The sequence below is a fragment of the Arabidopsis thaliana genome, assembly GCF_000001735.4.
Source record: "Arabidopsis thaliana chromosome 1 sequence".
Lineage (NCBI taxonomy): Eukaryota > Viridiplantae > Streptophyta > Magnoliopsida > Brassicales > Brassicaceae > Arabidopsis > Arabidopsis thaliana.
In genome coordinates, this window is record NC_003070.9 from 2,237,921 (window position 1) to 2,264,602 (window position 26,682).

General features: G+C 39.1%; 10 protein-coding genes and 1 long non-coding RNA gene across 25 annotated transcripts; 5 read left to right on the plus strand and 6 right to left on the minus strand.

The window, feature by feature from the left end:
* The first annotated feature begins 96 nt into the window (after positions 1-96).
* AT1G07280 (Tetratricopeptide repeat (TPR)-like superfamily protein) lies at positions 97-3,551 on the plus strand. 4 transcript variants are annotated; one of them, NM_100602.5, is made up of 3 exons: positions 97-256; positions 470-1,990; positions 2,819-3,551. In NM_100602.5, exons 2-3 carry the CDS (start codon positions 585-587, stop codon positions 3,069-3,071), a joined length of 1,659 nt encoding a protein of 552 aa, NP_172208.2. In that variant the 5' UTR covers positions 97-256; positions 470-584; the 3' UTR covers positions 3,072-3,551. The 4 variants fall into 4 exon arrangements, with proteins under 4 accessions (NP_172208.2, NP_001320416.1, NP_001030984.1 ...); NM_001331687.1 differs by having other exon boundaries at positions 190-260; positions 475-1,990; positions 2,106-3,253; NM_001035907.1 differs by having other exon boundaries at positions 190-260; positions 475-1,990; positions 2,819-3,253.
* A 39-nt stretch (positions 3,552-3,590) lies between these two features.
* Positions 3,591-3,824, minus strand: AT1G04573. Its single transcript, NR_138740.1, has one exon. It is a non-coding gene; the product is annotated as an other RNA (long non-coding RNA).
* A 267-nt stretch (positions 3,825-4,091) lies between these two features.
* Positions 4,092-7,072, minus strand: GONST2 (golgi nucleotide sugar transporter 2). Its single transcript, NM_001331688.1, has 9 exons — positions 6,357-7,072; positions 6,048-6,240; positions 5,825-5,964; positions 5,615-5,682; positions 5,425-5,522; positions 5,187-5,341; positions 4,734-4,850; positions 4,541-4,638; positions 4,092-4,407 (listed from the first exon to the last, which is right to left on the minus strand). Exons 1-9 carry the CDS (start codon positions 6,506-6,508, stop codon positions 4,364-4,366), a joined length of 1,065 nt encoding a protein of 354 aa, NP_001318940.1. The 5' UTR covers positions 6,509-7,072; the 3' UTR covers positions 4,092-4,363.
* A 700-nt stretch (positions 7,073-7,772) lies between these two features.
* On the minus strand, positions 7,773-9,320 carry AT1G07300 (josephin protein-like protein). Of its 3 annotated transcripts, none has more exons than NM_001331689.1 (2): positions 8,896-9,014; positions 7,773-8,373 (listed from the first exon to the last, which is right to left on the minus strand). In NM_001331689.1, the coding sequence occupies exons 1-2, from the start codon at positions 8,918-8,920 to the stop codon at positions 7,994-7,996; spliced, it is 405 nt and encodes a 134-aa protein (NP_001321587.1). In that variant the 5' UTR covers positions 8,921-9,014; the 3' UTR covers positions 7,773-7,993. The 3 variants fall into 3 exon arrangements, with proteins under 3 accessions (NP_001321587.1, NP_001321588.1, NP_172210.1); NM_001331690.1 differs by having other exon boundaries at positions 7,838-8,373; positions 8,896-9,320; NM_100604.3 differs by having other exon boundaries at positions 7,838-8,919.
* On the minus strand, positions 9,192-11,041 carry AT1G07310 (Calcium-dependent lipid-binding (CaLB domain) family protein). Its single transcript, NM_100605.3, has one exon. It carries the CDS (start codon positions 10,911-10,913, stop codon positions 9,855-9,857), a length of 1,059 nt encoding a protein of 352 aa, NP_563785.1. The 5' UTR covers positions 10,914-11,041; the 3' UTR covers positions 9,192-9,854.
* A 5-nt stretch (positions 11,042-11,046) lies between these two features.
* On the plus strand, positions 11,047-12,609 carry RPL4 (ribosomal protein L4). Of its 4 annotated transcripts, none has more exons than NM_100606.4 (2): positions 11,047-12,101; positions 12,253-12,609. In NM_100606.4, the coding sequence occupies exons 1-2, from the start codon at positions 11,270-11,272 to the stop codon at positions 12,267-12,269; spliced, it is 849 nt and encodes a 282-aa protein (NP_563786.1). In that variant the 5' UTR covers positions 11,047-11,269; the 3' UTR covers positions 12,270-12,609. The 4 variants fall into 4 exon arrangements, with proteins under 4 accessions (NP_563786.1, NP_849604.1, NP_001030986.1 ...); NM_179273.1 differs by having other exon boundaries at positions 11,213-12,101; positions 12,259-12,607; NM_001035909.1 differs by having other exon boundaries at positions 11,214-12,105; positions 12,253-12,571.
* Positions 12,610-12,999: 390 nt separating this feature from the next.
* On the plus strand, positions 13,000-16,116 carry AT1G07330 (dentin sialophosphoprotein; the record flags this gene model as incomplete). 2 transcript variants are annotated; one of them, NM_100607.2, is made up of 4 exons in its annotated part: positions 13,211-13,288; positions 13,493-14,348; positions 14,435-15,195; positions 15,303-15,958. In NM_100607.2, 4 exons carry the CDS (start codon positions 13,211-13,213, stop codon positions 15,663-15,665), a joined length of 2,058 nt encoding a protein of 685 aa, NP_172213.1. In that variant the 3' UTR covers positions 15,666-15,958. The 2 variants fall into 2 exon arrangements, with proteins under 2 accessions (NP_001323320.1, NP_172213.1); NM_001331691.1 differs by having other exon boundaries at positions 13,000-14,348; positions 15,303-16,116.
* A 785-nt stretch (positions 16,117-16,901) lies between these two features.
* Positions 16,902-18,930, plus strand: STP2 (sugar transporter 2). Its single transcript, NM_100608.5, has 4 exons — positions 16,902-17,085; positions 17,168-17,487; positions 17,650-18,276; positions 18,376-18,930. The coding sequence occupies exons 1-4, from the start codon at positions 16,953-16,955 to the stop codon at positions 18,790-18,792; spliced, it is 1,497 nt and encodes a 498-aa protein (NP_172214.5). The 5' UTR covers positions 16,902-16,952; the 3' UTR covers positions 18,793-18,930.
* A 533-nt stretch (positions 18,931-19,463) lies between these two features.
* SR45a (RNA-binding (RRM/RBD/RNP motifs) family protein) lies at positions 19,464-22,267 on the minus strand. 6 transcript variants are annotated; one of them, NM_179274.2, is made up of 8 exons: positions 22,092-22,178; positions 21,566-21,666; positions 21,357-21,465; positions 21,083-21,232; positions 20,830-20,925; positions 20,619-20,682; positions 20,068-20,527; positions 19,464-19,986 (listed from the first exon to the last, which is right to left on the minus strand). In NM_179274.2, exons 2-5 carry the CDS (start codon positions 21,664-21,666, stop codon positions 20,896-20,898), a joined length of 390 nt encoding a protein of 129 aa, NP_849605.1. In that variant the 5' UTR covers positions 22,092-22,178; the 3' UTR covers positions 19,464-19,986; positions 20,068-20,527; positions 20,619-20,682; positions 20,830-20,895. The 6 variants fall into 6 exon arrangements, with proteins under 6 accessions (NP_849605.1, NP_001323001.1, NP_563787.2 ...); NM_001331692.1 differs by having other exon boundaries at positions 20,619-20,925; NM_100609.4 differs by lacking the exon at positions 20,830-20,925 and having other exon boundaries at positions 19,474-19,986; positions 22,092-22,267.
* A 129-nt stretch (positions 22,268-22,396) lies between these two features.
* Positions 22,397-25,003, minus strand: MAC5A (CCCH-type zinc fingerfamily protein with RNA-binding domain-containing protein). Its single transcript, NM_100610.4, has 4 exons — positions 24,771-25,003; positions 24,165-24,434; positions 23,820-24,043; positions 22,397-23,488 (listed from the first exon to the last, which is right to left on the minus strand). Exons 1-4 carry the CDS (start codon positions 24,873-24,875, stop codon positions 22,642-22,644), a joined length of 1,446 nt encoding a protein of 481 aa, NP_563788.1. The 5' UTR covers positions 24,876-25,003; the 3' UTR covers positions 22,397-22,641.
* A 113-nt stretch (positions 25,004-25,116) lies between these two features.
* Positions 25,117-26,633, plus strand: PCNA1 (proliferating cellular nuclear antigen 1). Its single transcript, NM_100611.4, has 4 exons — positions 25,117-25,602; positions 25,795-25,947; positions 26,031-26,128; positions 26,241-26,633. The coding sequence occupies exons 1-4, from the start codon at positions 25,284-25,286 to the stop codon at positions 26,460-26,462; spliced, it is 792 nt and encodes a 263-aa protein (NP_172217.1). The 5' UTR covers positions 25,117-25,283; the 3' UTR covers positions 26,463-26,633.
* The last annotated feature ends 49 nt before the right edge of the window (positions 26,634-26,682 follow it).

Genomic DNA, 26,682 nt, shown 5'->3' on the forward strand with positions numbered 1-26,682 from the left:
TGTCACTAATTTCGTTCACCTGTTACCGGTTTCTCCGGTATTCTCTTGACTACCTTCACCTGTGATTTTTTTTATTTTTTTTATAACTAAAATATATTTTCCTCACTTAATTAAAATCTTCATCGCATTTTGTATAAAAGGCAGCTCTCTGCCTCGTGCTCCATCCACTGATTATCCCGAGAGAGTTTTATTTTTCTTTCCGAGAAAATTCGAGAAAAATAATCTGGGACAAAAACCATCGTTCATTTCTTATAGAGTGAGTCTCTTCAGCTTCTCTTCTCTTTCACTGAAGTTTTTGTATTTATGATATCGGTGTTTCATTGTTTCTCGTGCTTATTCAGTTTTTCTCCGATCCGTTTTTTATGGGATTGTTAATGATTCATTCCCGTGAGTGAGTGTGTGTGTGCATGGATTTAATAACTTTCTCCGATTCATTTTTGACTCACTTGATTCATCTTTTGATTTGCAGGAAAGCTTGAGTGAGGGAAAAGCTTTCTACACGAAACTAGTCTCCAGCTTTTTGCTCTGTATTTGTCCAGATTTGTTTGTTGTTGAGGCCAACATTTGAAGATATTTTCAAGAAAATGGGAGTGAAAGTAGCAACAAGCTCCACCTTCCATCAATGGGTGGCTCATCCTATAGTTCATCATTCCTCTTCCCTTTCTCAAACCCTAGCTTCCTCCGCCGTTTCTTCTCCTTCAAGACGACGGATCATCGGAAACGACGGACGTTCTTCTCTGTCTTGTCGTTCCGTGATGCAGAGCCAGAGGCTTAATCCTTCTTCTCCCTTCGGCACTTCTTCGACAAATCTCCGTCACTCCAAGTCCTGTGAGCTCTGGGAATCAACAAAACGACCTAAAACACAGTTGATTCGCAGAGCTTTTAGCGCAAACGTCGATCCGTTTTCCGAGGAAGAGTTTGCGAAAAAGATGCAGGAGCTAACTCTCAAATTCCAAGTCTCTAACGAAGAAGAAGACAACGAATCGGATACACGCATTGACGATTACACTCGAAAGATGGACATAGTAGGAAGCCATAATAATTTCAGGTCAGATTCAATGGAACCGCCATGGCCAGAGATGGTGCAAATGTCAAACATCGAGAGGAAAGCAAACAGTGTAGATCTTCCTCTTTCGCTTAGGATCATAAAGAGAAAGTTACAGATGGAGGAAGGAGTTTTAAACCAAGTCGGAGAATCAGCTTGTTGCTCTGTTAAGAAAGCTTTCTCTTCAATGGTGTTTATGATTAGAGAACTTCAAAGCTTTACGTTACACATGAGAGAGCTTCTTCTCTTCGAAGATTTGCAAGGAATTCTTCATCGTGTGAGAAAAGAAATGCAAGCGTCGTTCGTTTGGTTGTTTCAACAAGTTTTCTCTGCTACTCCTACTTTGATGGTCTCTGTTATGATCCTTCTCGCTAATTTCACGGTTTACTCTATTGAGAGCAACTCTGCTTTAGCCGCCGCCGTAAGTCCCCCGACAACCCTCTCTTTCAGCTTCGAAACGACGGCGGAGATAAGTGAAACTCAAGAAACGAATCAGAAATTCGATTCTTCAATGGTTAAGACGTTCTCTGTTTCTTCTCCTTACGGGAAAACATCTTTTGTCGGTGGTGGCGGCGGGAACAATATACCACCGCCGGTACAAAGCGGAACAGATGGTGATGGATCTGATCAGTTTAGAAAATCTCAATTCTCATCATCGTCTCTGGGTGCAACAAGTGCGGATTCAGATGTATCTGTGTCAGGGCAAGAAGAGATCAGACTGTGGAATTCGATATTGGAGGAAACTGCGAAAATGGAAACGTTGGATCACGAGACGATGAAGGGGATGGTTTCTCCGGTGGAAGCTCGATTAGAAGCAGAAGAATCCATGGATTACTTCAAGACAGAGCTTCTTTACCAAACGGGATTGTCTCAGGAGCCTGGAAACGTTCTCCTTCTTGCTAATTACGCACAGTTTCTCTACCTTATCATTCATGACTACGACAGGTAATTAACATCTGACCATTATATTATAATTTACTACTAATCATGTTATCTTTGATTTTGTTCTTTTATTATACTAAGTTAGATTATGGAGTTTTAGATTCGGTTTGGTGTTTAGGTTGGAGTCTTGCAAGTTGATACTAACTGTCAGAAGTAGCCGTGGAATGGTAGATATTTTATTGCAAATTAGGGAGCCATAGAGATATTTTAAGCTAGAAATTGTCATAATCAAATCACCATAAGAACCAATCGGATAGGCTTTAAATTGAGTGAACCAGTTCTCTTTACCCCTTAAGAGAAAGAAGCCAACTAGTAAGTGAATATCTACATCTTCCATTTTCAGAATAAAATAGGGAATAATTTAAAAATGTTGTCACTCACTATAGGGATTGATAGTTCTCTTTCCCAAAGAGTTTGTCTTTTAGCCAGAGTCTTTTTTGGGGGTGGGTTCCCAACAAAGAAAAAAATAAGCTTGGTTGATGATACTTGACAGTGGAGTATGTGGTGTAATTTTGAAGCTTGAGTCTTTAGACCAATGTTACATTATTTCTTCATCCACCAATAGTGTTGTTAGGTAACAATTCTCTAAAATGGGTAAAACAGTGTTTTAGATATTTTGGTGATCAGTCTCTTGATAATATTTTGACATTTTAGCTAAGCGGTTCCATTTTAGACAGTTCCTCATTTGATACATCTGTCACATTCTATAAACCAAAACCCAATTCACTTACGTTTTCTCACTTACCCTTTTGGCCTTATTCAATCCATATCTTATCTCTACTCTATGTCTATATCTAACGTGGCTTCTTTTGGTTTGTTTGGTGAAAACAGAGCGGAAAAGTATTTCAAGAGAGCAGCAAAAGCAGAGCCAGCGGACGCAGAGGCATTGAACAAATATGCGACGTTTCTGTGGAGAGCGAGAAACGATATTTGGAGAGCGGAGGAAACCTACTTAGAAGCGATCTCCGCTGATCCAACAAACTCAGTCTACTCCGCAAACTACGCACATTTCCTCTGGAACACCGGTGGTGATGAAACGTGTTTTCCTCTCGACGCTCCATCGCAACAGAACAACACCACATGAATAAAGAGTCACAACAATTTGTGTATGTACAGTGTGTTTTTTGCCTATACAAAACTCATGTCATGTGGCAAACTTTTTTTTGTTTTTGTGAACCAAAGACTTTAGTTTATATATGCACATATTTCGAGTTTTGATTAATTTTTTTTTTTAACATACTCGGACTTGTTCTTTCGTGAACAAAACCATTTGTCAATTAGTTTTTTTAAAAGAACTAAACCTTATCTTTATAGAGAGAGAGCCAGAGAGGATTTGGCAATGGTTTGTGCATAGCATTTTGGTGGATGGTTTATAAATGATATTGTCCACTTTTGTCTATATACAAGTTTGAACCATCTTTTTATTGTGCGTGTCATTTGTCCCCTGTACATGATTGTCGACATGCAGAGTGTGAAATCAGAATTTTACACAACAATGTCTCACAAAATTACATTACTATATCAGGGCAGTTGCATAAATTGCGTAGTAATAAATAATTGTTACCCCTTTGATTTAATATTAAAATGCATTAAAAGCAACAAAAGAGGTGGGAGTTAAAGAAGTATGTGTAGATTATTTTATAAGAAACCAAAAACCCTTCTCGATTCATAATTTCCATACGTTTCTTTAGATCTGTAGACTTCAAAACATCGGATCGTGAGGAAAAAACCCCAAAAACATTAATGTGAACCCCCGAAAGAGGGACACGTATCTCTTTCCTTTGTTTGCTCACTCATTGTCAAGTGGACTTGTGTATCTACCGTCTCCATGATAAGCTTTTGGGATTCACGCAGATCTCTGTATATTCTCACGTGAACTCACCATAATACTCTCATTGTCACTTTTTTTTTCTTCTGCTAGATGATGTGGAAAGATGTGAAAATAATGCTTCAATAGTATTTTATTATTTTTACACTTTTGGACGTTTCTATGCAGAGAGAGTACGATCAACGATAGCTTTTTACGGACATCAATAGGTACACTTGCGTTCAAGTGATGTCAACAAAAATAATATCAATCATTCAAGTTTTGATATTTTTTACGAAATAATCCAAAGCATAAACTTCTAAATCAATCGGATGAAAATCGATTAATCCTCTCCAGCCTTTTTGATAGCGTATTTTTGCCTAGGCATATTGAAATTTCCAAAACTCAACTTTTGACTGCATATCTATATTACAACATTCTACATTGTATAGTAAAAAATGTATTCCAAGTTGAAACTATTAGCTGCAGATGAAGAACCCTCTCAAGTTTGTTGTTTGCCTTTATTTGTCTTTAGCCTCAATCACAATCCGGCTTGGAAAATACGCTTTTTATGACATTTTAGCTCTGGCAAAGACCACTCCAGCAAATAAACCTGCAAAACCAAAATACATAGTTACATACACAAATTTCATTCACCTCTAAGTAACCAAAAAGACAAGAAATAACAGAATCGATGATCTTTGCTTGAGTGGTAGATGATGCAGCTCTGTAAGTGTGTTACTTACCAAACAGTATGCTGAACAGATTTGGGAGACTGAGAGGGACGTTGAAGAGTACAAGACCAGCTAGTGATATCGGAACCTTGTTTAATGAACCCACCAAACTGCCACACAATAGAAAGAATGTCATAACATTTGACACCAAACATAAAATCCAATCAAAAATGTTGTTTTTGTCCAGAGAGAAAGAGAGAGTTACCTGTATGTTGTGGGTCCGGTTTGATGCAGGAACCACATCGAAGTGAAGCTGATGGCTAAACCAAGGAAACCGCTTGCTGTTGCCACTACCCAAAACATTGAATCTTTTGTCACATCCCTGCCAGAGAGAGTAAAACACCATGAAAACTTTACCTTCAAATGATATCACCTTTTTCATATGCACCTGTTTAGTTCCCGTGATATCGTCTACTCATGTATTTTCCATTTGCAGTCTCAAGTCTTGTTATAAACACAAACTAGTTTCTAGAAATTCTACTATTTTTAAGAAAAACACAGTAGAAGCTGGAAACGTATAGCTATATAGAAGGACTAGTTTCAGTCATTATCAATGTGATCCAGATATATTTTAAGTGAGCTAAAGAATCAGCCATATCACTAAATAGTCAGAATAACAAAACGCTGGACAAGTGTCACTCTGTTTACTAGTTCTTACGTGCTTATTACGTATCTCCATTCGCCTAGTAAGATAATCAAGATGATGCCAAAGGGTATTGACAATAGATTATTCAGCAGCACCATTGACACTTCATTAAGAGAGCCAGACTTTGTAGACTGCTTTGCTTTGTCCATAACTCGACGAAGAGTAAGCTGTCACAAAGATGAGATCATTATGGAGAGTAAGAAAGAGATGCATCAAGATCCAGTTACTGGTTTCATAAGCGTAAACTCACTGAATAACTTGCGGTCAGAAAGCAGTTAGCAAGCTGCCAAGTTACCCTACTGCATCGAATGTGAGATCCGTGATACCTCCGCTGATTGCAGAAATGATCTGTATTGCAAACTCTTAGTTGGTGTCACTTTGATATCAGAGAGAATTGCCTGCAGAAACTAACTGGAGGCAAGATGTGCAATTTAACTTACCATCATGAACATTGCAGCCCAAACCTTGTTGTTCTGCCTTTTGCGGAACATGTATACCTCCCCTATTCCTGTGAGAATATTCGTCGCATTCTTCAGAATAGTTACCATAGCGACGTTTATGTATTTCAAACTGGAATAGAAATGTAATGTTGCATTAGTCTTAAATGAAATTTAACCAATTACTCTCTCGCCTGATGTTCGAAACCTTACCTGTACATTCCCGAGACCAGCATGCCCACAAAGATAACATTGACAGGCATCCATACTCTAATCAACTTCCAGTTAAATTTTTCCACTGAAACCACTCCAGAGATATCTAGTACAGCTACCACCAAACAGCTGATTAAGTTCTGAAATAAACGTATAAGGAAATCACCAAACTATATACTTTGTCAAATCAAGGAAACCAGCTAATGGGGTTAAAATGTCTTACTTGATAAAGCATCAAAGAGACCCCTGCGTTGAAATTGTAGCTGGAGAGAACAATTTTGTTCAATATAATCATGCTGCAGGAAGAGATACAGTAAGCTGCACCAGACACAAGAGGTCCTGACTGTTTCACAGACCCGTGGTCACGCCTGTTATCTCCATCAACCGGAAGATATCTCCGTCTCCATCTAAGAAACCTTGAGGAAGAATCAAGAAATTCAAATGCATTATTCCCTCTATAACCACAACAAATCTTTAGAGCTCATAACACTGAATCCGCTCAAGAAAACAAAGTCTAAGCATCTTACATTACCTTTCACTAAACCATCTATGTTCGGAACTCTTCTGATCGAGAAGTTGAAAGACAACTCCGTTTTTAGTTTTACTACCATTATCACTCAAGTGACTCAGCTCTGATTCATCAGGCTCGTGGCAAACAATTGCTTCCAGTTTCACGGCAGACATTTCTTGTTCCAGAATGGCAACAAAGTTCCCTCCTCAATTCGCAGAATCGCAGAAAAGTTCCCTCTTCAATTCACGGAATCGAAGATACGAATGATTGATTGAAGAGTAAGGAAGAGACTTTAACACTTATGAGCTCGAAATAGCTTGAAACACGGCGCGTAAATACGAATCGAGAGAGTACGATCGTCAGTGGGAAATGAGATCCACCGAATTTGAGAAGAGGAAAACCGGCGACGATGAAGGTGATGACCTTTTTAGGTAACACGCAAAGGCGTAAGAGGCGAGGAAGAACGTGGGAGGATCTGAGCGAGATTACCGAGGTAGGAGAGAGAGAGTAACCGTCCATGTTCACAATCTCCAGCCTTCAATTTTACTCTTTTTTATTTTAGGGTTCTTCAAATCTGGGAGCAGATTAATTGTATTTTAAATCAGCTGAGAACGGAATGATGTATGCGACGAAAATATTTTTAGCCTTTTAGGCTTGAGACTGCCGGAATCCATGGCGATTATACTGGCGGGAAGATTGCCGGTGGCTGTGTCGGATGTATTATAAACCTGGGCTTGGGCTTTGATATTACGGGCTTTAGACATTAGAATTAAGCCCATACGTTGTTAAGACATTACGGGCTTTTTAGGCGTACTGATGTTTTTAATTCTTGCAAATTTGTCTTTTGGTCTAAACGACTGATCACACTTAATACTTACTGATCATTTGATCGCACACTTGCCGACAAATTTTCGTCTCAGGCTAAAAATCAGTTTGATTTTCATTTACATATATAGATTTCAGTGGATCAACATTAACAAATGGATTTAGTATTATCTAAACGATTAGTGGAGATTTCAACTTTTAGTAGCCCACTCAAACAAATTGTGAACACGACCAAAAATTTGCTATAATTTTCTATTTTAAAAGATATGATAGAATTGGGTAAAAAGACTACACAAAAGGAAGAAGTTGTTTTAGGCTATCAAACGTTAAAGCTAAACAAATCACACACGCTCACACATAGATTGATTTAGGTGGTCTCCCGTTCACTGAAGGTGCTACTAACTGTTAGGGTAAACAAATCAGTGGCCATGCTTTATTTATGAACTTTCTTGGATAAACTATTTTAAATTTACTTTTTAAACTAAAGCATTTTTACTACATAATTAATAAAATGATAAAATAAGTCACACACGAACATTTTAATTATAGGAACATCTCAGAAAAATATGTATTATAGAAAGAGGAAATTCGTTTATTGATAAAACAGAAGTGGCTTATCCTTGTAACTAATCATGAACAAATACGAATATCAAAATCTAATATTTATAGACAGAAATTGAGAAAGATGGAAGACAGTTACTCGTACTACAACAACAGAAGTCACATAATAGATTTATGTAGACATTATTTACATGCAACTCTCACGAATAAGTAAAATAGACAATACGCGAGCGAGCGAGCGACCGAGACAAAAGGTTTGGGAATGATAACACTTAAGAAGTAGAGTTTGATCTGGTGAAGGAGGATGATGAGTTGATGAACTGTATGCAGTCTTCTATGGCCTCTGATCGATGACTGTCATTGTTTATTGGGATGATTGGTGGCTGAGACCTCCCAGAAAAAGAAGAAACCTTCGACGGTGGAGATCTTTTCTTCTTCCTCATCACCACCAGACGCAAACCTTTTGCAAATTTGCATCCAAGATGCTTGATCAATTTTGCTGCTGTCACTTCTGTTTTCCTCGGTAACCTTAATCCGCAGCTTGTTGTGCATCCCGGACTCTTACCATAAGGTCCCTTGATAGCTGTTTGCTTAGCCGAAGCATCTCTCTGAACCGGTCTAGTGTTGAGGTTGGACCGTTTTATACCAGTAGCTGACATATCAAGAGAAAGATAGAGAGAGTGAGAGAAGTTTATGGGAAACAATATGAGGATAATGAGAGATATTTAACGGACTGGTGCTGAGAACAGTTGTGCTGATAGTTCAGGCAAATACGGGAAAAGACATGAAATGATTAATGATGTATATTATCTATAACATCATTACGCTTAGGCCATGATTAAGCACTCAAGACATAAACAAATAAACAACTAACAAAAAAGTGTAACTTCAATCTTATTTTAGACCCTATATATAAAAAGACTTGTAGTTAAAGTGGATCTACAAATTTATAAAGAGAACTATGCCCAAGAGCAAAAAGAGAAGACTAGGTTTAGTTTTTTCTATTTTTCTTTACGGTCCACAGAGGGAATAAACCCTTTGTTTAAGTGAAGAAAAAGGTTAAGCAACCATTTGGTATCATTCTTCTTTGATGATCACTCATGTGTGCACATAAGTTACATAACAATCTAAAAAAGTTTCTTTTTGACTCCAGGAGAGGCCAATATAATCTTACCTTTATGGATGCAGATTCCTTTCATGAGTCTGCGGCTACAATAAAAAGGAGGGATCAAGGAAAGAACAAAAAAACAAGTTAATGGTGGGTACAAGAATATGAGAAAGCATATAATAAACCAGGGAGTGTCAGGACATAAATAGAAGATCACACAATCTGGAGAATAGAGTGATTTTACATGTGAAAACATTCCATTGAGAACAGAACAATAATACCTGCATGATTGTCAGTGATTAGATGCAAATAGCATGAGATTGACTGATATGTATAGCAGGTTACCAAAATGCCAAAAGGGAAAAGAATGCAATAGCAAAACTGCTCTGTCTCATCGTTATAACAAGAGCACAATAGACTTAGCACCAACCGTGTACATACCATTTTACCCAAAACGATCAGAGAGAACATCTTTTCTGCACTGTGATGAGCATGATTCAAGACACATTAATCCAAACGCTCAATGAATATGGAGATCACTGGTTCCAAACGAAAATCACACATTGGTATCATCAAACATGAAATAAGAACCAAAGTCTTTAACCAGCCTGCAAAAATATTCGGCAGAATCGCAGGATATAGGACTGTTCATGTCTGAGACAGAGCATACTACCATACCTAATCAGAGCATGGTTCAAACAATAAATCAACAGTAAAGTGATTCACATTAGAACATTAACCCTAAGAACCCAATAGCTTGATTCAAGAAACTGAATGAAGGAAAGAAATGAGAGATGTTTTAGAAACATGTACAAAGGTACAGAAGGGGTAACACCGAATATCAGCTAGAAAGAAGCAACAAATCAATTCACAAACGAGACATACATATAGACATAACATATACTTCACCAAATTCATATTTTGTCATCAGCCATTTCCTGGTGTTCTAACACCAACAAATCTGATGATAAGTAAAGCCTTAGAAACGCCGCACACTTGTGAAATTCAACAACTTTTTGCCATCCTCAACATTCACGGCGATAATCACGGCCATAGCTGTAGTTTGGCCTAGCTCCGAAATCACTCTCAGACCTCTCTGCAGCAGCTCTCTCTTCCTCTAAGCTCAATCCACCCATCGTCTTCTGCAACTGCCTGTGATCATAAGGAGAGTAATCGACTGGTGCCGATGGACCATTAGGCACTCCGTAGCTAGACAATCGCGAGCCCATAGGTGGAGCTTGTGGCTTGTACTCGGTAACCAGAAAGGCATCAACGGGTGCTGAGGGCCCACTAGGCGGTGGACCGTAGTTAGAAAACCGAGGAGGAGCTAAAGGAGGCTGCTTGTGATCAATCGATGAGAAGGCATCAACGGGAGCAGATGGGCCACTTGGGAGGCCGTAATTGGAGGCACGATCGTACATTGAACGTGGTGGAGGAGGCGGATAATAATACCCGGAATAGTAGTGATCAGTGAATGCGTAAGGAGACGGAGACGGTGACTGTGAGAATTCTCTGTAGTCACGCTGAGGAGATGGAGCGGTGATCGGTGCTTGAGGAGGAGGAGGAGGAGGAGGGCTAGGGGAGTAATAATGGTTTCCTTGAGGGGCAGAATAGTAATCTAGTGGTTGAGATTGAGGACGTGGCGGAGGATGCTGCGGTGGAGGGATTGGTCTGTCTTTGATCGCGAGCTTCAAACGAATCTTCCCCTGTGGTCGACCCGATGGACGAACCAGCTCGAGCGAGTTGATCAATTCCGGAATCATTGACCCGTCCGAGTCAATCAAACGAGCTAGAGGAAACCTAACCGATCCGACGAGGGTTTTCGCCAGATCCGAAGAATTGGAATGAAAAACCTCGATGTTGAGGACCGATTCGTGGACAGATCGGGTGAGAGGAAGAGTAATCCGCTCGTTCCACACCGGTTTGATGGAGGAGGAATCATCGGAGCGGGTGGAGAGAGGGTGGTCTTGGTCAAGATACAGAACAACGTAGGGTTTCAGGTCACCGTTACGCCAGTTGACATTCTTCAGGTGCTTGGCAGAGACGACGGTGACAACCAGGTCGAGTGGCTCCGACGAAGTCATGAATACGGTGCGTTTCAAGACGAGACGGTGGCTTACGCGGTGGTCTTAGCTAACGTGCGCTCGTATCTCAAATATCTGTATCAAAGTCTCAGCTATCATCAACTATCATCGTTTTATCACAGAGTTTTATGTCTCAAAAAACCTGCTGGCTATATAAGAGGCTTTTGACTTTTGGAGTTTGACTCTTTCTTACTAGCGACAGCTGGAGTTATTCATGAACAGGATAGTTATATCCTTATGTCCAAACAGATGCATAAATTCTCACCAAGCACAAGATAGGCATTTGAAGAGTGGATAACACTTTCTCAGTCTTTCTTCTTCTTCTTCGTTGTGATAGGTCAGGTCAGGGAACAACAATGGCTTCTTCTGCAACAGCACCAAATTCGCTATCTTTCTTCTCATCTTCTCTCTTTTTATCCTCCTCTCACCAAATCCCTAAAACCTACATTTCCGTTTCAAAACTCGGCTCCGGCAGAGTCTCGAAGCCGCTTTCTGTCTCTTCCCAGCTAGCGACTCTACCGATTCTATCATTCGAAGGAGAGAAGGTCGGAGAGACGTATCTAGACCTCAAAGCGGCGCCGGAGGATACCGCGCGTGCCGTTGTGCACCGAGCCATCGTGACGGACCTGAATAACAAGCGGCGAGGTACTGCTTCCACACTGACTCGCGGTGAAGTTCGTGGTGGTGGAATTAAACCTTACTCACAGAAGAAAACTGGCCACGCGAGGCGTGGATCTCAGAGAACACCGTTACGTCCCGGTGGAGGTGTGGTGTTTGGGCCAAGACCTAAGGATTGGTCAATTAAAATCAATAGGAAGGAGAAGAAGCTAGCGATATCTACGGCGTTATCGAGTGCGGCATCTGCGGAAGGTGGTGCGATAGTGGTGGAGGAATTTGGGGAGAAGTTTGAGAAGCCCAAGACTAAAGATTTCTTAGCTGCGATGCAAAGGTGGGGATTGGATCCCAAGGAGAAAGCTATGTTCTTGATGATTGATGTGGATGAGAATGTGGCGAAATCGAGTAGGAACATTGGAACCTTGAGGATGTTGACGCCTAGGACACTGAATCTGTTTGATATTTTGAACGCTGATAAGCTTGTTCTGACTCCTGCGGCTGTGGAGTTCTTGAATGCGAGGTACGGTGTTGATGCGGTGGAGGAAGAAGATGACGATGAAGATGAGACGGAAGGTTAGTGTTTTCTTGAAAGGAACTGGCTTGTTGTCGAAATTTGATGTTTTGAATGTTGTGTTTGATCGTTTTTGTCTGGTTTTAATTTCTTGAAGAGGTAGAAATATGATGTGTTAATATGGAAAAGTAATTATTTGTTTGTGTTATGAAGGGTCAGAGGAAGCTTAAGAATGAGTAGCACCCGTAGTTCCAATTGCTTCAAGTGTGGCTTAATTATGAGTTTAATCTTGAGTACATCTTCTCACTCTCCTTGATGAGGTCTTCTCTTTCCTTTTTGTGTCACAACAAGAGAAATGTGTATTTACTTTTAGAGTTTTTCTTAAGAGATCATCCTCAATTTCTTGTCATACTGATTTTGTGTCCAACTCTCAATGAAGGAGTAAGGAGTGAAATTAGATATCATGAGTAACGTTGATTGTGTGTGTATCAGTTAAGATTGAGCAACAAAGATTGACTTTAGTCATCAAGTTAACAAGAAAGAGTGGCTATTATAAGCTTTAAGCGTTGATGTTCATCTTGGTTTTGAAAATCATGAATAGTCTCACACAAATCTGTTAACAACTTGCTAAAAAAAAGGATTAGCTAGAAAACTTAGGAAGTGTCAATAGTGTATGTTATTTACAGACATTTGATGGGTCTTGGTGGGCTTAAGAAGATAGCCCAATCTTTTGAAGAAAGAGATATGAGATGCAAAATCCATGAACTTTAAGGGTCAATTTCTGAACCAGTAAAAAATGTGGTTAAAAGTGTAAGAAAACAAGAATCTTTGGAAACATGTGTAAGAAAGCAACTAATTTAACTCCCGCCCTCTCTTACCAGTTTTCTATTTTGTCTTCTCCGTCCTTACCGTGTGTTCTGAAAACTGAAAAAGAACCAAAACGAAAATCTAAAAAAACCCTTGAAAAATCTATTTTTTATTGACTGGTTATTGTTTCAAATGAAAGCTTGACCTCTCTCTTATTGATCAATTTTCGCTTCTTCAATTAAACCATATTTGTTTTTCCCTTTCAAGCATTTTGATTCTCTAGGACAAAACACAAACCGCCATAGACAGAATGCTTTGGGTTATTATCTCTCAAAGTGTTCTGAGAATTTGAACTGTTTAAAACATGGGAATCGATGCCAAAGATGTCGGAACTCTGTTCTGGAAAATTCTCAGATTTTCCACGAACATCGTTTATAGAAACGTAAGGAATCACCCAGTTGTTTCTGGTGTTTCTGCAATTATCTTCCTCCTATACATTTTTCTTCCACGCCTTTTTTATTTCGTCCTTTACTCTTCTCCGTTAATCGCATGCTCTGTGTTTTATCTTCGGAATCATCCAAGTTTTAAGCTTTTGCATATCAAAACGGATAATTGGTTTTCACCATTTTCCCAAAAGAGATCTGAGGAGGAAGAAACAAGGAAGGCTGACTTAAAGCACCAACGAAGTGTTCGACGAAACGCTAGAAGGAAAGTTGAAGAGGTTGGGAAAGATTGGGACTCTTCTCAGGCTAGTGAAGATGAGAGAGACAGAGTCATTTTAACAACTCTCTATGGTGAAATTCCCAATACTGCAAAATCTCCCAAACTTCAGAAATTCAAGAAAGATGGAGCCTTTCTTGTGTCTGAAGGTTTCTCCTTTGAGCCTAGCTTAGATGAAGAAACTCTTTCAACCACCGGGAATGTTTCCGTTGTGGATCCATCGGAGAGGTTGACTAGTGGTGGTGGCGAAACCGAGATCGAGTGTTCATCGTCATCAGAAGGCGAAGAAGAAGAAGAAACTACACGTGAAGACAAAAAGATTGTAGCTTGGACAGAGGATGATCAAAAGAATTTGATGGATTTAGGAAACTCTGAGATGGAACGTAACAAGAGGTTAGAGCATTTGATTACTAGAAGAAGAATGAGGAGATTAGTCCGACTTGCCGCTGAGAGTAGCTTAATGGATATGGAAGTTCCTCCAGTCTGTGTTGGACGGAACTATTTCGGTTTGGATCAAGAAAACTATATAGTTGATGGTCTTCAAATGCCTGAATCTGCACCTTCTGTGTTATTACCAACTAAAAACCCTTTTGATATTCCTTATGATCCACAAGAAGAGAAGCCTAACCTCTCAGGAGATAGTTTTCAGCAAGAGTTTGCAGCCAACCCTAATGATATCTTCTTCTGCCGCCATGAAAGCTTTTGTCGCAGAGTCTTTCCATTGGACAATCAGCTTGACACGAAATGGGAACCGTGGAAAAAGAAGTCAATACCACAACAAGGTACATCCTCTTGTCATTCTGAAAAATGTTGTAGCTTACAAAGTAAATGATTCTAAGTTCTACAATTCTGATCCTTGCTCATGTAGGTAGCAATGATGGATTGGTTGGGGAGAAACATCCTGTAATGAAAGGAAAAGATCTAACAAGAGGAGAAGTAAATGATATGGAGTCAGAACACATGACAGAGATTGTTGTTAGTGATTCAAACTCATTGCTTTCTCCTGAAGACAGGGAAATGAATTCTGATGTCTCAAATCAAGCATATTTTTCTGGAACTTCTGGGAAAGGAAATGGTGATCTTCGTGTTGAAAACCCTTTAGTTGGTTTAGTTCCTAGAAACACTGGTTCGCTTTCGAGTTCTTTAGCAGCGGAAAGGCAAAGATACGTGGAGCATTTTGGTTATAGCTCAAAAAAAGGTCATAAGTTATCTGTAGAATCTGATCTTCAAGTTGAGGTTTCTGAAATTGGATCACCTCCCACTACAGTTGATGGGAATAATTCTTCTGATGAAGAAAAATCACGTATTGTCAACGAATCAGACATTGGGAAGGAGACGGGATTTAGTGGTGAGGAGAGCATTGTGGATAGAACTGAAGAAACTCAAATGTTACCAGTGGAGAAAGTTGATAAAGATTTAAATGAAACGATTTCTAAGGTCTCTCCAGAAACTTATGTAGCCAAACAAGTTGAGGGTCTGTCTGATGGTACTGATATCAACGGAAGATCTGAGGAAGAAGAGAGCTCAAAATCCGGACGCTTTCCACTGGAAAATTCAGACAAAGGATTCTATATACATGAAGAGTCAACAGTTCCTCACATCAATGAAGTTATTTCGAGAAGAGAAGAGGTTATATAGTTCTTGTTCTTGTCAGGTTTTATGGAAATATGATTGCTACTTGCAATGTGTTTCTCAAAATGTTGAATTTGAATATATTCCTTGTACCGTTATGACAGGAACGTGTCCAAAACTTGACTGATGAGATGAAGATAAATGATGACTCTGATGAACCTGAAGCCTTTGAAAGAAGAACAAATCAAGAACCCCAAGAACATTTTGGGGGAAATGATGGAGACCAATCAACTCAAGAGTTGCAAGAACTTGTGGAACCTGAAGTTTCAAATGTGAACAATGTCACATCAGACGAGTCTGCTACTTCCCCAAGATCAGTGTTACCAGACATGTTGTTATCTTTAGACCAGACTTATACTCTGACTTCTGAGAGTTTGGAACATACATTAGATAGTCAACCTCCGCCAGTGATTCCATATCCGGAATCTCCACAGAATCAATCAGGTGTTGATGGGAACAGTAGATGAAGTGTGCTCAGAGATCAGTTTCAATGACAGTACTTGAACTGAAATGTACCTTTAACAAAATGATGACGTGTGTTTTCTAAAACAAGGATAGTCTGAGGCAAGTGAGAAGCTAGAGAAGAAGTTTCTTCTTTAGATGCCATTGTCCTTTTGTTGAACACTCAACAAATTCAGGCTTATGCAGTGTAGAGGATTTAGGTTCCCTAGCTAAATTTTATGTATATGCTAAAGTTGAACATTAATGTGTGGAATTTGATTTAGTGAAGTGATCATCATTTTGTTTGATGATAACTGAGATATAATTTATGTTGTCTTTTAAAAAGTTTAATGTATTATAGTATGGGAAATCTGATAATGATTGGTTATTTCTAAATTTTAGTAAATTACTTTCTCTTTTAGTTTAAAATAAATAAAGGATCGTTGATTATCAACAAGATAAAATTTTTTACAACAACAACAACTCTTCTCCTGATTATGAAGCTCTAAATATTTTTTAATATTAATGACCAATTAATTTTACCTTTTAATATAAGTGGTCACCTTTTTTTTTTAAAACCGTATATCAACTTATCTGCGTTTTTCTCGTATTCTCTCATGGGATTAATATTTGCTTTTAAATGTGGATAAATGATGTCCAAAAAAACATTTGGATAAAATTTTATCCATGCTGAAAAATGTATAACAAGAATTTTTTTTTTTTTTTTAATAACAAATACTTATAATTCTTACGATTATATAGGTGTAGATTATTATTCTTTTTCATGCAATGACCATGCGGATAATTTTGTCTAAATTTTATCCAAAACTTTTTTCACACTCATTTCTTATAGGAAAAATATTCTACCCAGACTTGCTTGTGTAATTATATGAATGTTAAAAATATTACATAATCAAAAGCCAAGCTCTGAGATCATATATGTCGTATAAAAAATTATTATTGTGTCGATCAAACGTCATTATCTTTTACTTAAAAAAAAAAGAGTTTTTATTTCTTAATCTCGATATTGATCTAAACGATTTAATTGTTTATTTATTTAAATGATAATATCTTAATATCAAAACACATATATCTTATCAGTAATTATCCACATTTATTCTCAGATAAAACAGGATCGAGTCAGAAGAAAAATTCGTTCAAAAAGATTCAGTTGTTAAATCTTAGTTTATCCAAAACCCTCACACTCATCTATAAAAGAAACCCCATCTCCTCTCTTAGGCATTTGAGTTTTATTTACGATCCTCAATACCACATAGTCAGAAATATTAAAAGAAGCTAAGAGATCAACAACAATGGCTGTTGGTTCGATGAATGTCGAAGAAGGCACTAAAGCTTTTCCTGCGAAGCTGACAGGTCAAGTCTTTCTTTGCTGTGTCATTGCTGCTGTTGGTGGTCTCATGTTTGGTTACGACATCGGAATCTCAGGTTTGTTCTTCTATTGGTTTTTGTTTGTTAGGGTTTGACTGTTTTTTCAGTGATATCAATTAATGGTGATCAAAATTTGCAGGAGGTGTAACGAGTATGGACACTTTCTTGTTAGATTTTTTCCCACACGTGTACGAGAAGAAACACAGAGTACACGAAAACAACTACTGCAAATTCGATGACCAGCTCTTGCAGTTGTTCACTTCCTCACTCTACTTGGCTGGAATCTTCGCTAGCTTTATTTCTTCCTATGTTTCTAGGGCTTTTGGAAGAAAACCCACAATCATGCTCGCCTCCATCTTCTTCCTCGTCGGTGCTATCCTCAACTTATCTGCCCAAGAACTCGGCATGTTGATCGGTGGTCGTATTCTTCTCGGCTTTGGTATCGGTTTCGGTAACCAGGTATCATGTCAAACCCTCAAAACGTTTTTCTATCTCAGTGGATTCCTCTGTTTTCATCTAGGGTTCCTCTGTTTTCACCTAGGGTTTCCTCTGTTTTTATGCCTTAACTCATCGTGTTTTGTTTTGTTTTGTTTATTAACATTGAAAGCAATACTTTTGCAGACCGTTCCATTGTTCATCTCAGAGATTGCTCCGGCGAGATACAGAGGAGGACTAAACGTCATGTTCCAGTTTCTCATCACCATTGGAATCTTAGCAGCAAGTTATGTGAACTACTTAACTTCCACGTTGAAAAACGGCTGGAGATATTCTCTCGGTGGTGCTGCTGTCCCCGCTTTAATCCTCTTGATAGGATCCTTCTTTATCCACGAGACTCCGGCTAGTCTCATCGAGCGCGGTAAAGACGAAAAGGGGAAGCAAGTCCTGAGGAAGATCAGAGGCATTGAAGATATTGAGCTCGAGTTCAATGAGATCAAATACGCAACAGAGGTAGCGACAAAGGTGAAAAGCCCATTCAAAGAACTCTTCACCAAGAGTGAGAACAGACCACCATTGGTGTGTGGAACGTTACTTCAGTTCTTTCAACAGTTCACCGGTATCAACGTGGTTATGTTCTACGCTCCAGTTTTGTTCCAGACGATGGGTAGTGGTGACAACGCTTCTCTGATCTCTACTGTTGTCACCAATGGTGTGAACGCAATCGCTACAGTTATCTCTCTTTTAGTGGTTGATTTCGCCGGTAGAAGGTGTCTTCTGATGGAAGGAGCTCTCCAGATGACCGCTACACAGGTTAGTTTTTTTTTTTTTTTTTTTGCTTGTGTCACATGGTACACATATTCTTACTTGGATAACAAGCTAACTTGTATTTTTTTTGATCATCTTACGCAGATGACAATTGGAGGCATTCTCTTAGCTCACTTGAAGCTAGTTGGTCCTATTACTGGCCATGCCGTGCCGCTGATTGTATTGATCCTCATCTGCGTATACGTGTCTGGATTTGCATGGTCTTGGGGTCCATTGGGATGGCTTGTTCCGTCTGAGATCTACCCTCTTGAAGTGAGAAATGCTGGTTACTTCTGTGCGGTGGCGATGAACATGGTCTGCACTTTCATCATTGGACAGTTCTTCTTGTCTGCTCTCTGCAGATTCAGATCATTATTGTTCTTCTTCTTCGGAATAATGAACATTATCATGGGACTATTTGTCGTGTTTTTTCTTCCCGAAACCAAAGGTGTTCCTATTGAGGAAATGGCCGAGAAGCGTTGGAAAACGCACCCGCGTTGGAAGAAATATTTCAAAGACTAGATTTCATTTTCTTTCTTTCTTTTTGTTCCCCAAGGTCCCTAGTTAATAACTAGTAATTTGAACCTTTTCTAATTTTTCTAGCTAGGGTTTGATTTTTATTTTCTGCTATTTTTTTAAGTTTGTAGTTCGAATTGTTAAAGATTCAGTTGGATATGTTTATCAATCAGTTGGAGAAGTTTAATATTTTCAGTTCTGGTATTCAAATAATCAGGCACAATTATAGTTTGGGGATTGAATTGTCTAAGCAAACGACAATATTCTCGAACTTCAGTTTTTAAGATTCCTAATAAAGTGGGACAAATCACTAAGAGATTTGTGCATATCAATATAATCTATATTAACTATTCAAAAACAACTATATATATCACTAATAAAATCATGTAATTTTTAGTTTTAAAGTTAAATTTACTCTTGTTGAAAAGAAGAAGAAGTTAAATTTACTCTTTATACCACTTACACATAGGTGTATGAAATACAAAATATAACTAGAAAATAATTCAGAGGGAAAGAAACGTAAATTTGTTTTACATATAATTAAGTAAAATGTTGAAAAACAGAAAAAGGTTAAGACAATTTTTTATTGTTTTGATAATTTGAGCTAAGACAAAGTAAAAAAAAAAATTAAAACAAAATTTTGTTTTAAAAATACAACAACATTGAAAGAAGAATGCCACAAAGTGAGTAATGAGTCCATCCCTAAAAGTTGATATTTCTGAAAATCGTCTATTGATTATGAAAAAAAGTTGGAAAAGTAAGTGGAACAATTATACAACAACAGAAATTTGTTGGAGTAGAAAGACATGAAAATAGATTTTTTGTAACAAAGAAGAGATTCCATTTCTCTCACGACTCGTCGCCAAAGCAACATTTCCACAGAAGTAATAAAGTATCCTAACACCAAACCAACATAACATACGTACTGTCATCAATTCCAAATACAAGGAATAGACAAGTCCCAAAATGCTTAATACAACAACAGACGTGAGTGATTGATGTCAACTTCAAGTAAGTAGAGACTGTTATGGGCTGACGGATCTGGAGGTGCTTGATCTTGCGCTCCTCGAATGACACATTGAAGATTGCCTGTCGTGCCTCCGAGACTTGCTTCTGCTCTCTTTCCTTCCCTTCCTTGGGGATATGCTACGTGACATGCTTCTCCCTCCAGGGCTTACGCTTCCCGATACCGACCTGTGCCTGATTTCATACGTATTTTCAGAAACAACAATACTAAGCAGTTTCAGCTGATCTGTTTATTTATGTTGACCGCCACCATACCTTCTGTAGTAACGACTTTCAGGTGAGTAGGATCTGTCTCTCCCTTGGTAGTGGGGTGAATAAGACCGGTCTCTTCCCCTGTAGTAGGGTGAGCATGATCGGTCACGTGCTCTGTAGCGAGGCGAGTATGACCTGGATCTGGACCTGTACCTCCGCATGTAGTAAGGTGATCTGTCCCGTGCTCTACAGTTACGTGAGTAGGATCTGGACCGGTCCCTCCGCCTGTAGTAAGGTGAGTATGATCTGTCGCGTCTCCTGTTGTAACGATCATCAGGTGAAGGAGATCTCGAAGGAGAGTAGAATCTGCGTCGTCGATAGAAGGGTGAGTACGAGGATGACCTTCCTCTTCTCCCATAGCTTGGAGAATAAGATCTGCCCCGATCAGATGAGTAGCTTCGACTACGACTACGAGAGCAGCTAACAGACCTGCGGGGAGAGTAGCTAGGAGACTTATGTCGTCCTGCAAAGGGAAGAAACAAAACCATGTTAAGGTAAAATCAGGAAACACCGACTACGGAATTGTGACAAAACCAATACAATTGATGTCATACCTCGAGCAGTTCTCAGCCCCAAGTACTTTCCTGGAGTTGGAGTACGTCCTCTACGACGTCTTGCCTGAACAGAAAACCAGAGATATCACAGATCTGTCAGACATTCATCAATGAAACAGGAAACACGACAAAAACAACATTCCTATATTGAAGCTACTAAAGGACGGAATATTAAATTGTTCAAGAAAGAGAGAAATGCAGGGCATACAACCCTAAATGTCTGAAACTTGATGTGTTTGAACTGTTGCAACGTTTGCTATTTGGTGAAGCACTGCTGCTACAAACAGCAGACCTGCTGCCACAGAAACTTGAAAGTGGAAACAAGCAAACAACTTAAATATTTTAAAAGAGAAGAAAAAATCAATATCAAAGTGCCTAGTAATTGCATATATCAATATCAGCTTCGGCCAGATCATATTCTTTATGGTTCTATAGAAGGAATCACTAGTGATTAGTCTTTTTACCTTCTCAACAGTGATGACGCGGCCCTGCAGAACAGAGTGATCTAGAGATCTGATGCAACGGTTAGCATCACCAACACTTTTCATAGAGATAAAACCAAATCCGCGAGATTCTCTAGTCCATGGGTCCAGGACAAGGTGAACATCAGTTACCTAGAAATATCAAAAGCTCACAAATGTTAAAACTCATGAACAAACAAATTTCTCTTTAAACATTATACACTAGTGAGCTACTCGAAACTGAATTGTGTTCAAAATTAAAGATAACATCCACAACCTTTCCTTCTTTAGCGAAATGATCCTCCAGATCTCTTTCAGTAACCCGGTGAGACAATCCAGTTACATATAAACTGTTACCAGGATTCTCAGCATCGCTTGAGACACTCCTAATGTAACAAAAGCGATTTAAAACAATCAGACATTAGCGCATTCAAAAGCAGCAAACATCAAGTCACGACAACTCAAACCTAAGAATAAGACAAATACCTCGTCGGGCTTCTAGACAATGACCTTGACACAGACCTTCCACGACGCTTGTCATAAGGAGATAGTGAAGGAGAGTATCTTGACCTTCTTGAGTAAGACATCTACAAGAAAATAGAACAATTAAAGAATTAAGACTCTTATTAGCTTCAAGTGTATTGTCTAAACTTATATGAACATGCTAAATCGAACCACAAAATCACAAAATCTACAAGAACAATTCAAATTTTAAGCTATTGTAATATGAAGACGACATAATTATCTTATTCTTAATAATCAACTTCCACATAAAACAAGATTTAAGAACTTCATCATACTCGATCACATGATATAAATGCTGACATCTATCTAGTTATTTTCCTTACAAGTCTAGAATCAAGCTTAAGCACATCGAAATTTACAGCAACGATTCAGATCTAACAACACCTAAAAGACGATAGTTCCACAGAATTTCGAAAACAACTCTGTAAAACGGCTCTAAATCGGAAACTAAAAAACGAAGGATAATACAATCGATGAAGCAAATTACCGGCGAACGATTCTCCAAGCGCAATGGATATTCCAGAACTCTCTGCACCTGACGACCCACCGGAGTAAAATGAATTTCACGTTTCCCCATATATGAGTGGGGAATATATGTAGAGAGGATTTAGAAAGAAGCTTCGGGAAAGTCGGACGCGATTGAATTTTAAAAATTCCATCACATTTTTCAGTTTGGCGTCCGGCCCAGCTTTATACGATTTTTCTTCTCACAAAAGGCCCAATTGTATTTCCCAGATTATTTGCATTTATCCAAATTACTAGTAGAATTCTCAAAAAAAAATAAACGATTCGAGCAAATGTGAAATTTGTGATAATAATATTCTCAAAGTTCTTTATGAAATTGGCCAATAACTGCAGACTCTTCATGGAACCAATTGCCTCTATAACTGATAGATTTCGTTAACAACCGTTTTGAAGAAACAATACATTCCGAAGTACTTTAAAAAGCAGAAGAAAATGATTCATTCAGAATACAAAAAACCTTCGTCCTGAATAGCGGGAAACTTGCAGTACATTTTTTAAGCGATATTTCTTCTCTACTGAGACGAACCAGTAGCTGTAGAAACATCAGGAGCTTGTTGAGAGGATCCCGAAGGTGCTCCAGACCCAGCAGGTGCAGAGTCGGGTGATATAGCAGAGACCGCGGTTGGAGACGGTGCAGGTCTTGATCCAGGACCAGGTTGCTGTGGGTACGGGTAAGCTGCTGGAGGCGGGGCATAGTGCTGCATAGGACTAGGTTGATGATGATGGTTAGGAGGATACTGCTGCTGGTAAGGCGATGGCATATATCCATATGGTGGTGGTGGGTATGACTGGTGTGGAGGCATCATGTAAGAAGAAGATGAAGCTCCGTTGTTCTCAGTGCTTGAACCACCAGCCTCTTGGGTTGAAATGACTGCACCCATTCTCTGTGGGTCCATTGATGGGTAATAAGGTTTGTCTTGGTTAGCTGGTGGTGGGTGCATATAGTACTGCTGCATTGGTGGGGGTTGATTGTGCTGCTGAGATATAACGGCTCGAGGTAGTAACCCACTATGAGCCACACCGCCCTGTTGGTTTGCACCATCTTGATCAGGTTTGGGTCTTCCCCATGTGAGTTTTAGCCTCTGACCGTTGATGACTAGCCTGTTGGAGAGCTCTTGCGCAGCCTTCTCTGCACCTTCACGGCTTGTGTATGTGACAAATGCACAGGCTTTATCGGCCAAGATTCTGATAGATTCAATTTCTCCATGAGCGTAGAATTGGTCTCGTATGTCCTGCTCGAGAATTCTCGAGTTAAGTCCACCGACGTAAAGGGTTTTGATGCTTTCATCGTCTGGCGATTCCAAAGTGCCCATCTCACCAGCTTTGCCAAGCAACTTCATAGCAACTGGATCATTAACACTGAAAACGTGTAAAAGAAAATGAGAAACAGTTAAAACAAACTCTTCAACAAGAATAAATGCAAAAGTACTAATACATTACAAAGAGAACTAAAACTGGAAACGACACTATGTAACAAGACTACATGAGAGCCAACATAGCATAGTTCAGTCCAAGAATTCACATATCAGAAGCTTTCAAATATCGAGTATATTATGAATGATCAAGGAGAAAATAGTACTATGGCAGAAACATATGAAATTTTACACTCCTTAGGGGAGGTATCGAAACAACCAATAAAGAACGGAACTAAACGTCAACAAAGTCAAACATACAGAAGAAAAAAGCTTACCCATAATAACGGTCTTTTATGTTTTGCTGGGATAGCTCTCCTGTTTCGGGCATCTCATGCCGGTATGGACATTCAGCACCTCTTGTACACTCACCCCTGATGAAGAAACTACAAACATGTGCTCGGTTCCTCTTATAGTACGGTGTTGTTCTTTGAAGCTTTAAAATAGTATCATTGGGTCGCATCTTCCCGAATGAAGATTCATAATCCAGTCCAGCTCTAGCCTACATAACAGAAAAAGCAAAATCACTTAGATAAGCCACCATGAGAAAGCTAGAGTAAGTCTTCAAAATTCTCAAACCAACAAATGCTGAAATAAAATCGTGAGTGTGAACATGATCATACCTTCCTGTCATGCTCTTCAGCAAAATACTCTCTGTTGACATCACTTTTAGGGATAGAGTCATGAGTACTAATGTTGAGTGCTGTGTCTCTTACTTGAACTGGAAGACCATACTCAAGATCCAGAAGACAGACTTGACAAACATTTTTCAACTTGCAGCAAGTCTGACAAATTTCGGTTTTCTTGTATCTAGCATCCCGGCCAGGTCGCCACCTAAACACCGTGAAAGGTCGTGTACATATCTTGCATTCCTTATCATAATTCGCTTTGGTCTACATATCAACAGATAAAACGTCAATCAGAAATCAAAACATCGAGATTTTCAGAAAACAAAATTGCAGCTGAAAGCTAAGAGAATCCGCAGCTGTAATCAAATCCAACTATAACTAAACGAATTTGGATGTAAAACCCAATTTTTCGATGAATTTGATAACAAGCTAAACCCTAAAACCATATTTACTAAGTTAACCACTCCAATATACAGAAAACATCAACGAGCAAGAGACTGGTTAAGAGATGAGATCCGGAAATAAGATTCAGGAGCCATTGAAACAAAACAAGCAATAGCAAAATCCAAGAATGTTTGAGAGAAGGAATCGAGAAATCACCATTCGCACGTAGGGGTTGTCACCGAGACAAGATTCGCAGATGATTGGGAAATCGGAGCGTTCCCATCCATCGGCTTCATGATCTCTCAGTATTCTGTGAGCCATTCTCTTATCCTCTGATTCGATTAGTCGATATCAAATCTCGAACACGAAGGAGACGACGAGATTTTAACTAGGGCAAAGTCGGTTTTGGATTCGCGTGTTTTTGTCTTTTAAATATTACAAATAAAACCCTAAACTTTCACTACAATTCGAAATGAACTTTTCTTCTTTTTATTAATACAAATTAACCCTCTAACTTTTATAATGACCAAAAATATCCATCCAATTCTTAAAACGATTGAGGCCGGCACTAGCGCATTGGCGGGAACCAAATAGCTTAGAATGGCGAAATCCCGCCAGAAAAGAAAAAGCTTATAAATCGGACTCCTTGACCTTATAGTGTCAATCCACTTTCCAAAATAGCCGCAAACGATTCTCATTGTGAACTCTGATAATATCTAAGACGACGAAATGTTGGAGCTACGTCTTGTTCAGGGCTCGTTGTTGAAGAAGGTTCTAGAATCAATCAAAGATCTGGTGAACGATGCGAATTTCGACTGCTCCAGCACTGGGTTCTCACTCCAAGCTATGGATTCGAGTCACGTTGCTCTGGTGTCTCTCTTGCTAAGATCCGAAGGCTTCGAACACTACAGATGCGACAGGAATCTCTCCATGGGGATGAATCTCGGCAACATGTCGAAGATGCTCAAATGCGCCGGAAATGATGACATCATCACCATCAAGGCTGATGACGGCGGCGACACCGTTACCTTCATGTTTGAGAGCCCCAGTAAGTTTATTTGCTAATTGACTGACTTACTCTAATTTCTGGTTTCTATGGGTTAAGCTTGTACGAAATGGTGGAATGATTGATGGAATAGAATGATTTAGTTCTCTTAGGGGTTGTATATAGTTTCAAGTTTCAAAAACTTGGTTTAGACCTAGCTGCTTTTAACTTGGTTTTGTGTTGGATGATTTACAGCGCAAGACAAGATTGCTGATTTTGAGATGAAGTTGATGGATATAGACAGTGAACATCTGGGAATACCTGATGCTGAGTACCACTCAATCGTGAGGATGCCTTCCAATGAGTTTTCCAGGATTTGCAAAGATCTCAGTAGCATTGGTGACACAGGTACATTGCTGCATTGTTTCTATTCTCAATCTGGGTTGTTTTTTTTAGTCTAAATAGAGATTGACCTGATGTTATTGTTGCAGTTGTGATCTCTGTGACTAAAGAAGGCGTGAAGTTTTCTACTGCCGGTGACATTGGAACCGCTAACATTGTGCTCAGGCAGAACACAACTGTAGACAAGGTATTAACATGTCTAACTCTTTGCATAAACCTATGATACTGTTGACAAATCCTCTACGGCTGTTTCATTGGAGTAACATGTTAAATTGAGGCTTTTGTTTTGTGTATTGCAGCCGGAAGATGCAATTGTGATAGAGATGAAGGAGCCAGTGTCTCTCTCATTTGCCCTGAGGTACATGAATTCCTTCACAAAGGCAACTCCATTGTCAGACACAGTGACAATCAGCTTATCGTCGGAGTTGCCAGTGGTTGTGGAGTATAAGGTTGCTGAGATGGGTTACATTCGTTACTACTTGGCTCCTAAGATTGAAGAAGAAGAAGACACTAATCCCTAAGACCCCTTTTATATCCACAATTTCTCTTCATTCTAAAATGTTGAAGATTTATTGACAATGTTGGTGTTTTTTTTTGGTGAGATTCCTTTGTATCCCCCCTCTAGAATCAGTTGTTTTCTTGACTTATTATGTTTTATGATAACAAAGTTCAGCAAAATTAGTTGTCTTGAAACTATGACCATTCATCAACAAACTAACTCCACTTTGCAAGATAATTTAT

What these genes read in the sequence shown, in the direction of transcription:
- AT1G07280 (NM_100602.5), top strand. Translation starts at nt 585, where the DNA reads ATGGGAGTGAAAGTAGCAACAAGCTCCACCTTCCATCAATGGGTGGCT. An exon ending in ATCATTCATGACTACGACAG is followed by an intron (nt 1,991 to 2,818) that starts GTAATTAACATC and finishes TGGTGAAAACAG; the next exon opens with AGCGGAAAAGTATTTCAAGA.
- GONST2 (NM_001331688.1), bottom strand. Translation starts at nt 6,508, where the DNA reads ATGTCTGCCGTGAAACTGGAAGCAATTGTTTGCCACGAGCCTGATGAA. An exon ending in GGGCTGCAATGTTCATGATG is followed by an intron (nt 5,523 to 5,614) that starts GTAAGTTAAATT and finishes TTTGCAATACAG; the next exon opens with ATCATTTCTGCAATCAGCGG. An exon ending in ACCGGACCCACAACATACAG is followed by an intron (nt 4,639 to 4,733) that starts GTAACTCTCTCT and finishes ATTGTGTGGCAG; the next exon opens with TTTGGTGGGTTCATTAAACA.
- AT1G07300 (NM_001331690.1), bottom strand. Translation starts at nt 9,085, where the DNA reads ATGTTTTCACATGTAAAATCACTCTATTCTCCAGATTGTGTGATCTTC. An exon ending in AGGAATCTGCATCCATAAAG is followed by an intron (nt 8,374 to 8,895) that starts GTAAGATTATAT and finishes TTGATATGTCAG; the next exon opens with CTACTGGTATAAAACGGTCC.
- AT1G07310 (NM_100605.3), bottom strand. Translation starts at nt 10,913, where the DNA reads ATGACTTCGTCGGAGCCACTCGACCTGGTTGTCACCGTCGTCTCTGCC.
- RPL4 (NM_100606.4), top strand. Translation starts at nt 11,270, where the DNA reads ATGGCTTCTTCTGCAACAGCACCAAATTCGCTATCTTTCTTCTCATCT.
- STP2 (NM_100608.5), top strand. Translation starts at nt 16,953, where the DNA reads ATGGCTGTTGGTTCGATGAATGTCGAAGAAGGCACTAAAGCTTTTCCT. An exon ending in TTACGACATCGGAATCTCAG is followed by an intron (nt 17,086 to 17,167) that starts GTTTGTTCTTCT and finishes CAAAATTTGCAG; the next exon opens with GAGGTGTAACGAGTATGGAC. An exon ending in GTATCGGTTTCGGTAACCAG is followed by an intron (nt 17,488 to 17,649) that starts GTATCATGTCAA and finishes ATACTTTTGCAG; the next exon opens with ACCGTTCCATTGTTCATCTC.
- SR45a (NM_100609.4), bottom strand. Translation starts at nt 22,181, where the DNA reads ATGGGGAAACGTGAAATTCATTTTACTCCGGTGGGTCGTCAGGTGCAG. An exon ending in GCTTGGAGAATCGTTCGCCG is followed by an intron (nt 21,667 to 22,091) that starts GTAATTTGCTTC and finishes ATTTTCTTGTAG; the next exon opens with ATGTCTTACTCAAGAAGGTC. An exon ending in GCGTCATCACTGTTGAGAAG is followed by an intron (nt 20,683 to 21,082) that starts GTAAAAAGACTA and finishes TTTTCTGTTCAG; the next exon opens with GCAAGACGTCGTAGAGGACG.
- MAC5A (NM_100610.4), bottom strand. Translation starts at nt 24,875, where the DNA reads ATGGCTCACAGAATACTGAGAGATCATGAAGCCGATGGATGGGAACGC. An exon ending in ACAACCCCTACGTGCGAATG is followed by an intron (nt 24,435 to 24,770) that starts GTGATTTCTCGA and finishes GTTGATATGTAG; the next exon opens with ACCAAAGCGAATTATGATAA. An exon ending in CTGAAGAGCATGACAGGAAG is followed by an intron (nt 24,044 to 24,164) that starts GTATGATCATGT and finishes TCTGTTATGTAG; the next exon opens with GCTAGAGCTGGACTGGATTA.
- PCNA1 (NM_100611.4), top strand. Translation starts at nt 25,284, where the DNA reads ATGTTGGAGCTACGTCTTGTTCAGGGCTCGTTGTTGAAGAAGGTTCTA. An exon ending in CTTCATGTTTGAGAGCCCCA is followed by an intron (nt 25,603 to 25,794) that starts GTAAGTTTATTT and finishes GATGATTTACAG; the next exon opens with CGCAAGACAAGATTGCTGAT. An exon ending in AGAACACAACTGTAGACAAG is followed by an intron (nt 26,129 to 26,240) that starts GTATTAACATGT and finishes TGTGTATTGCAG; the next exon opens with CCGGAAGATGCAATTGTGAT.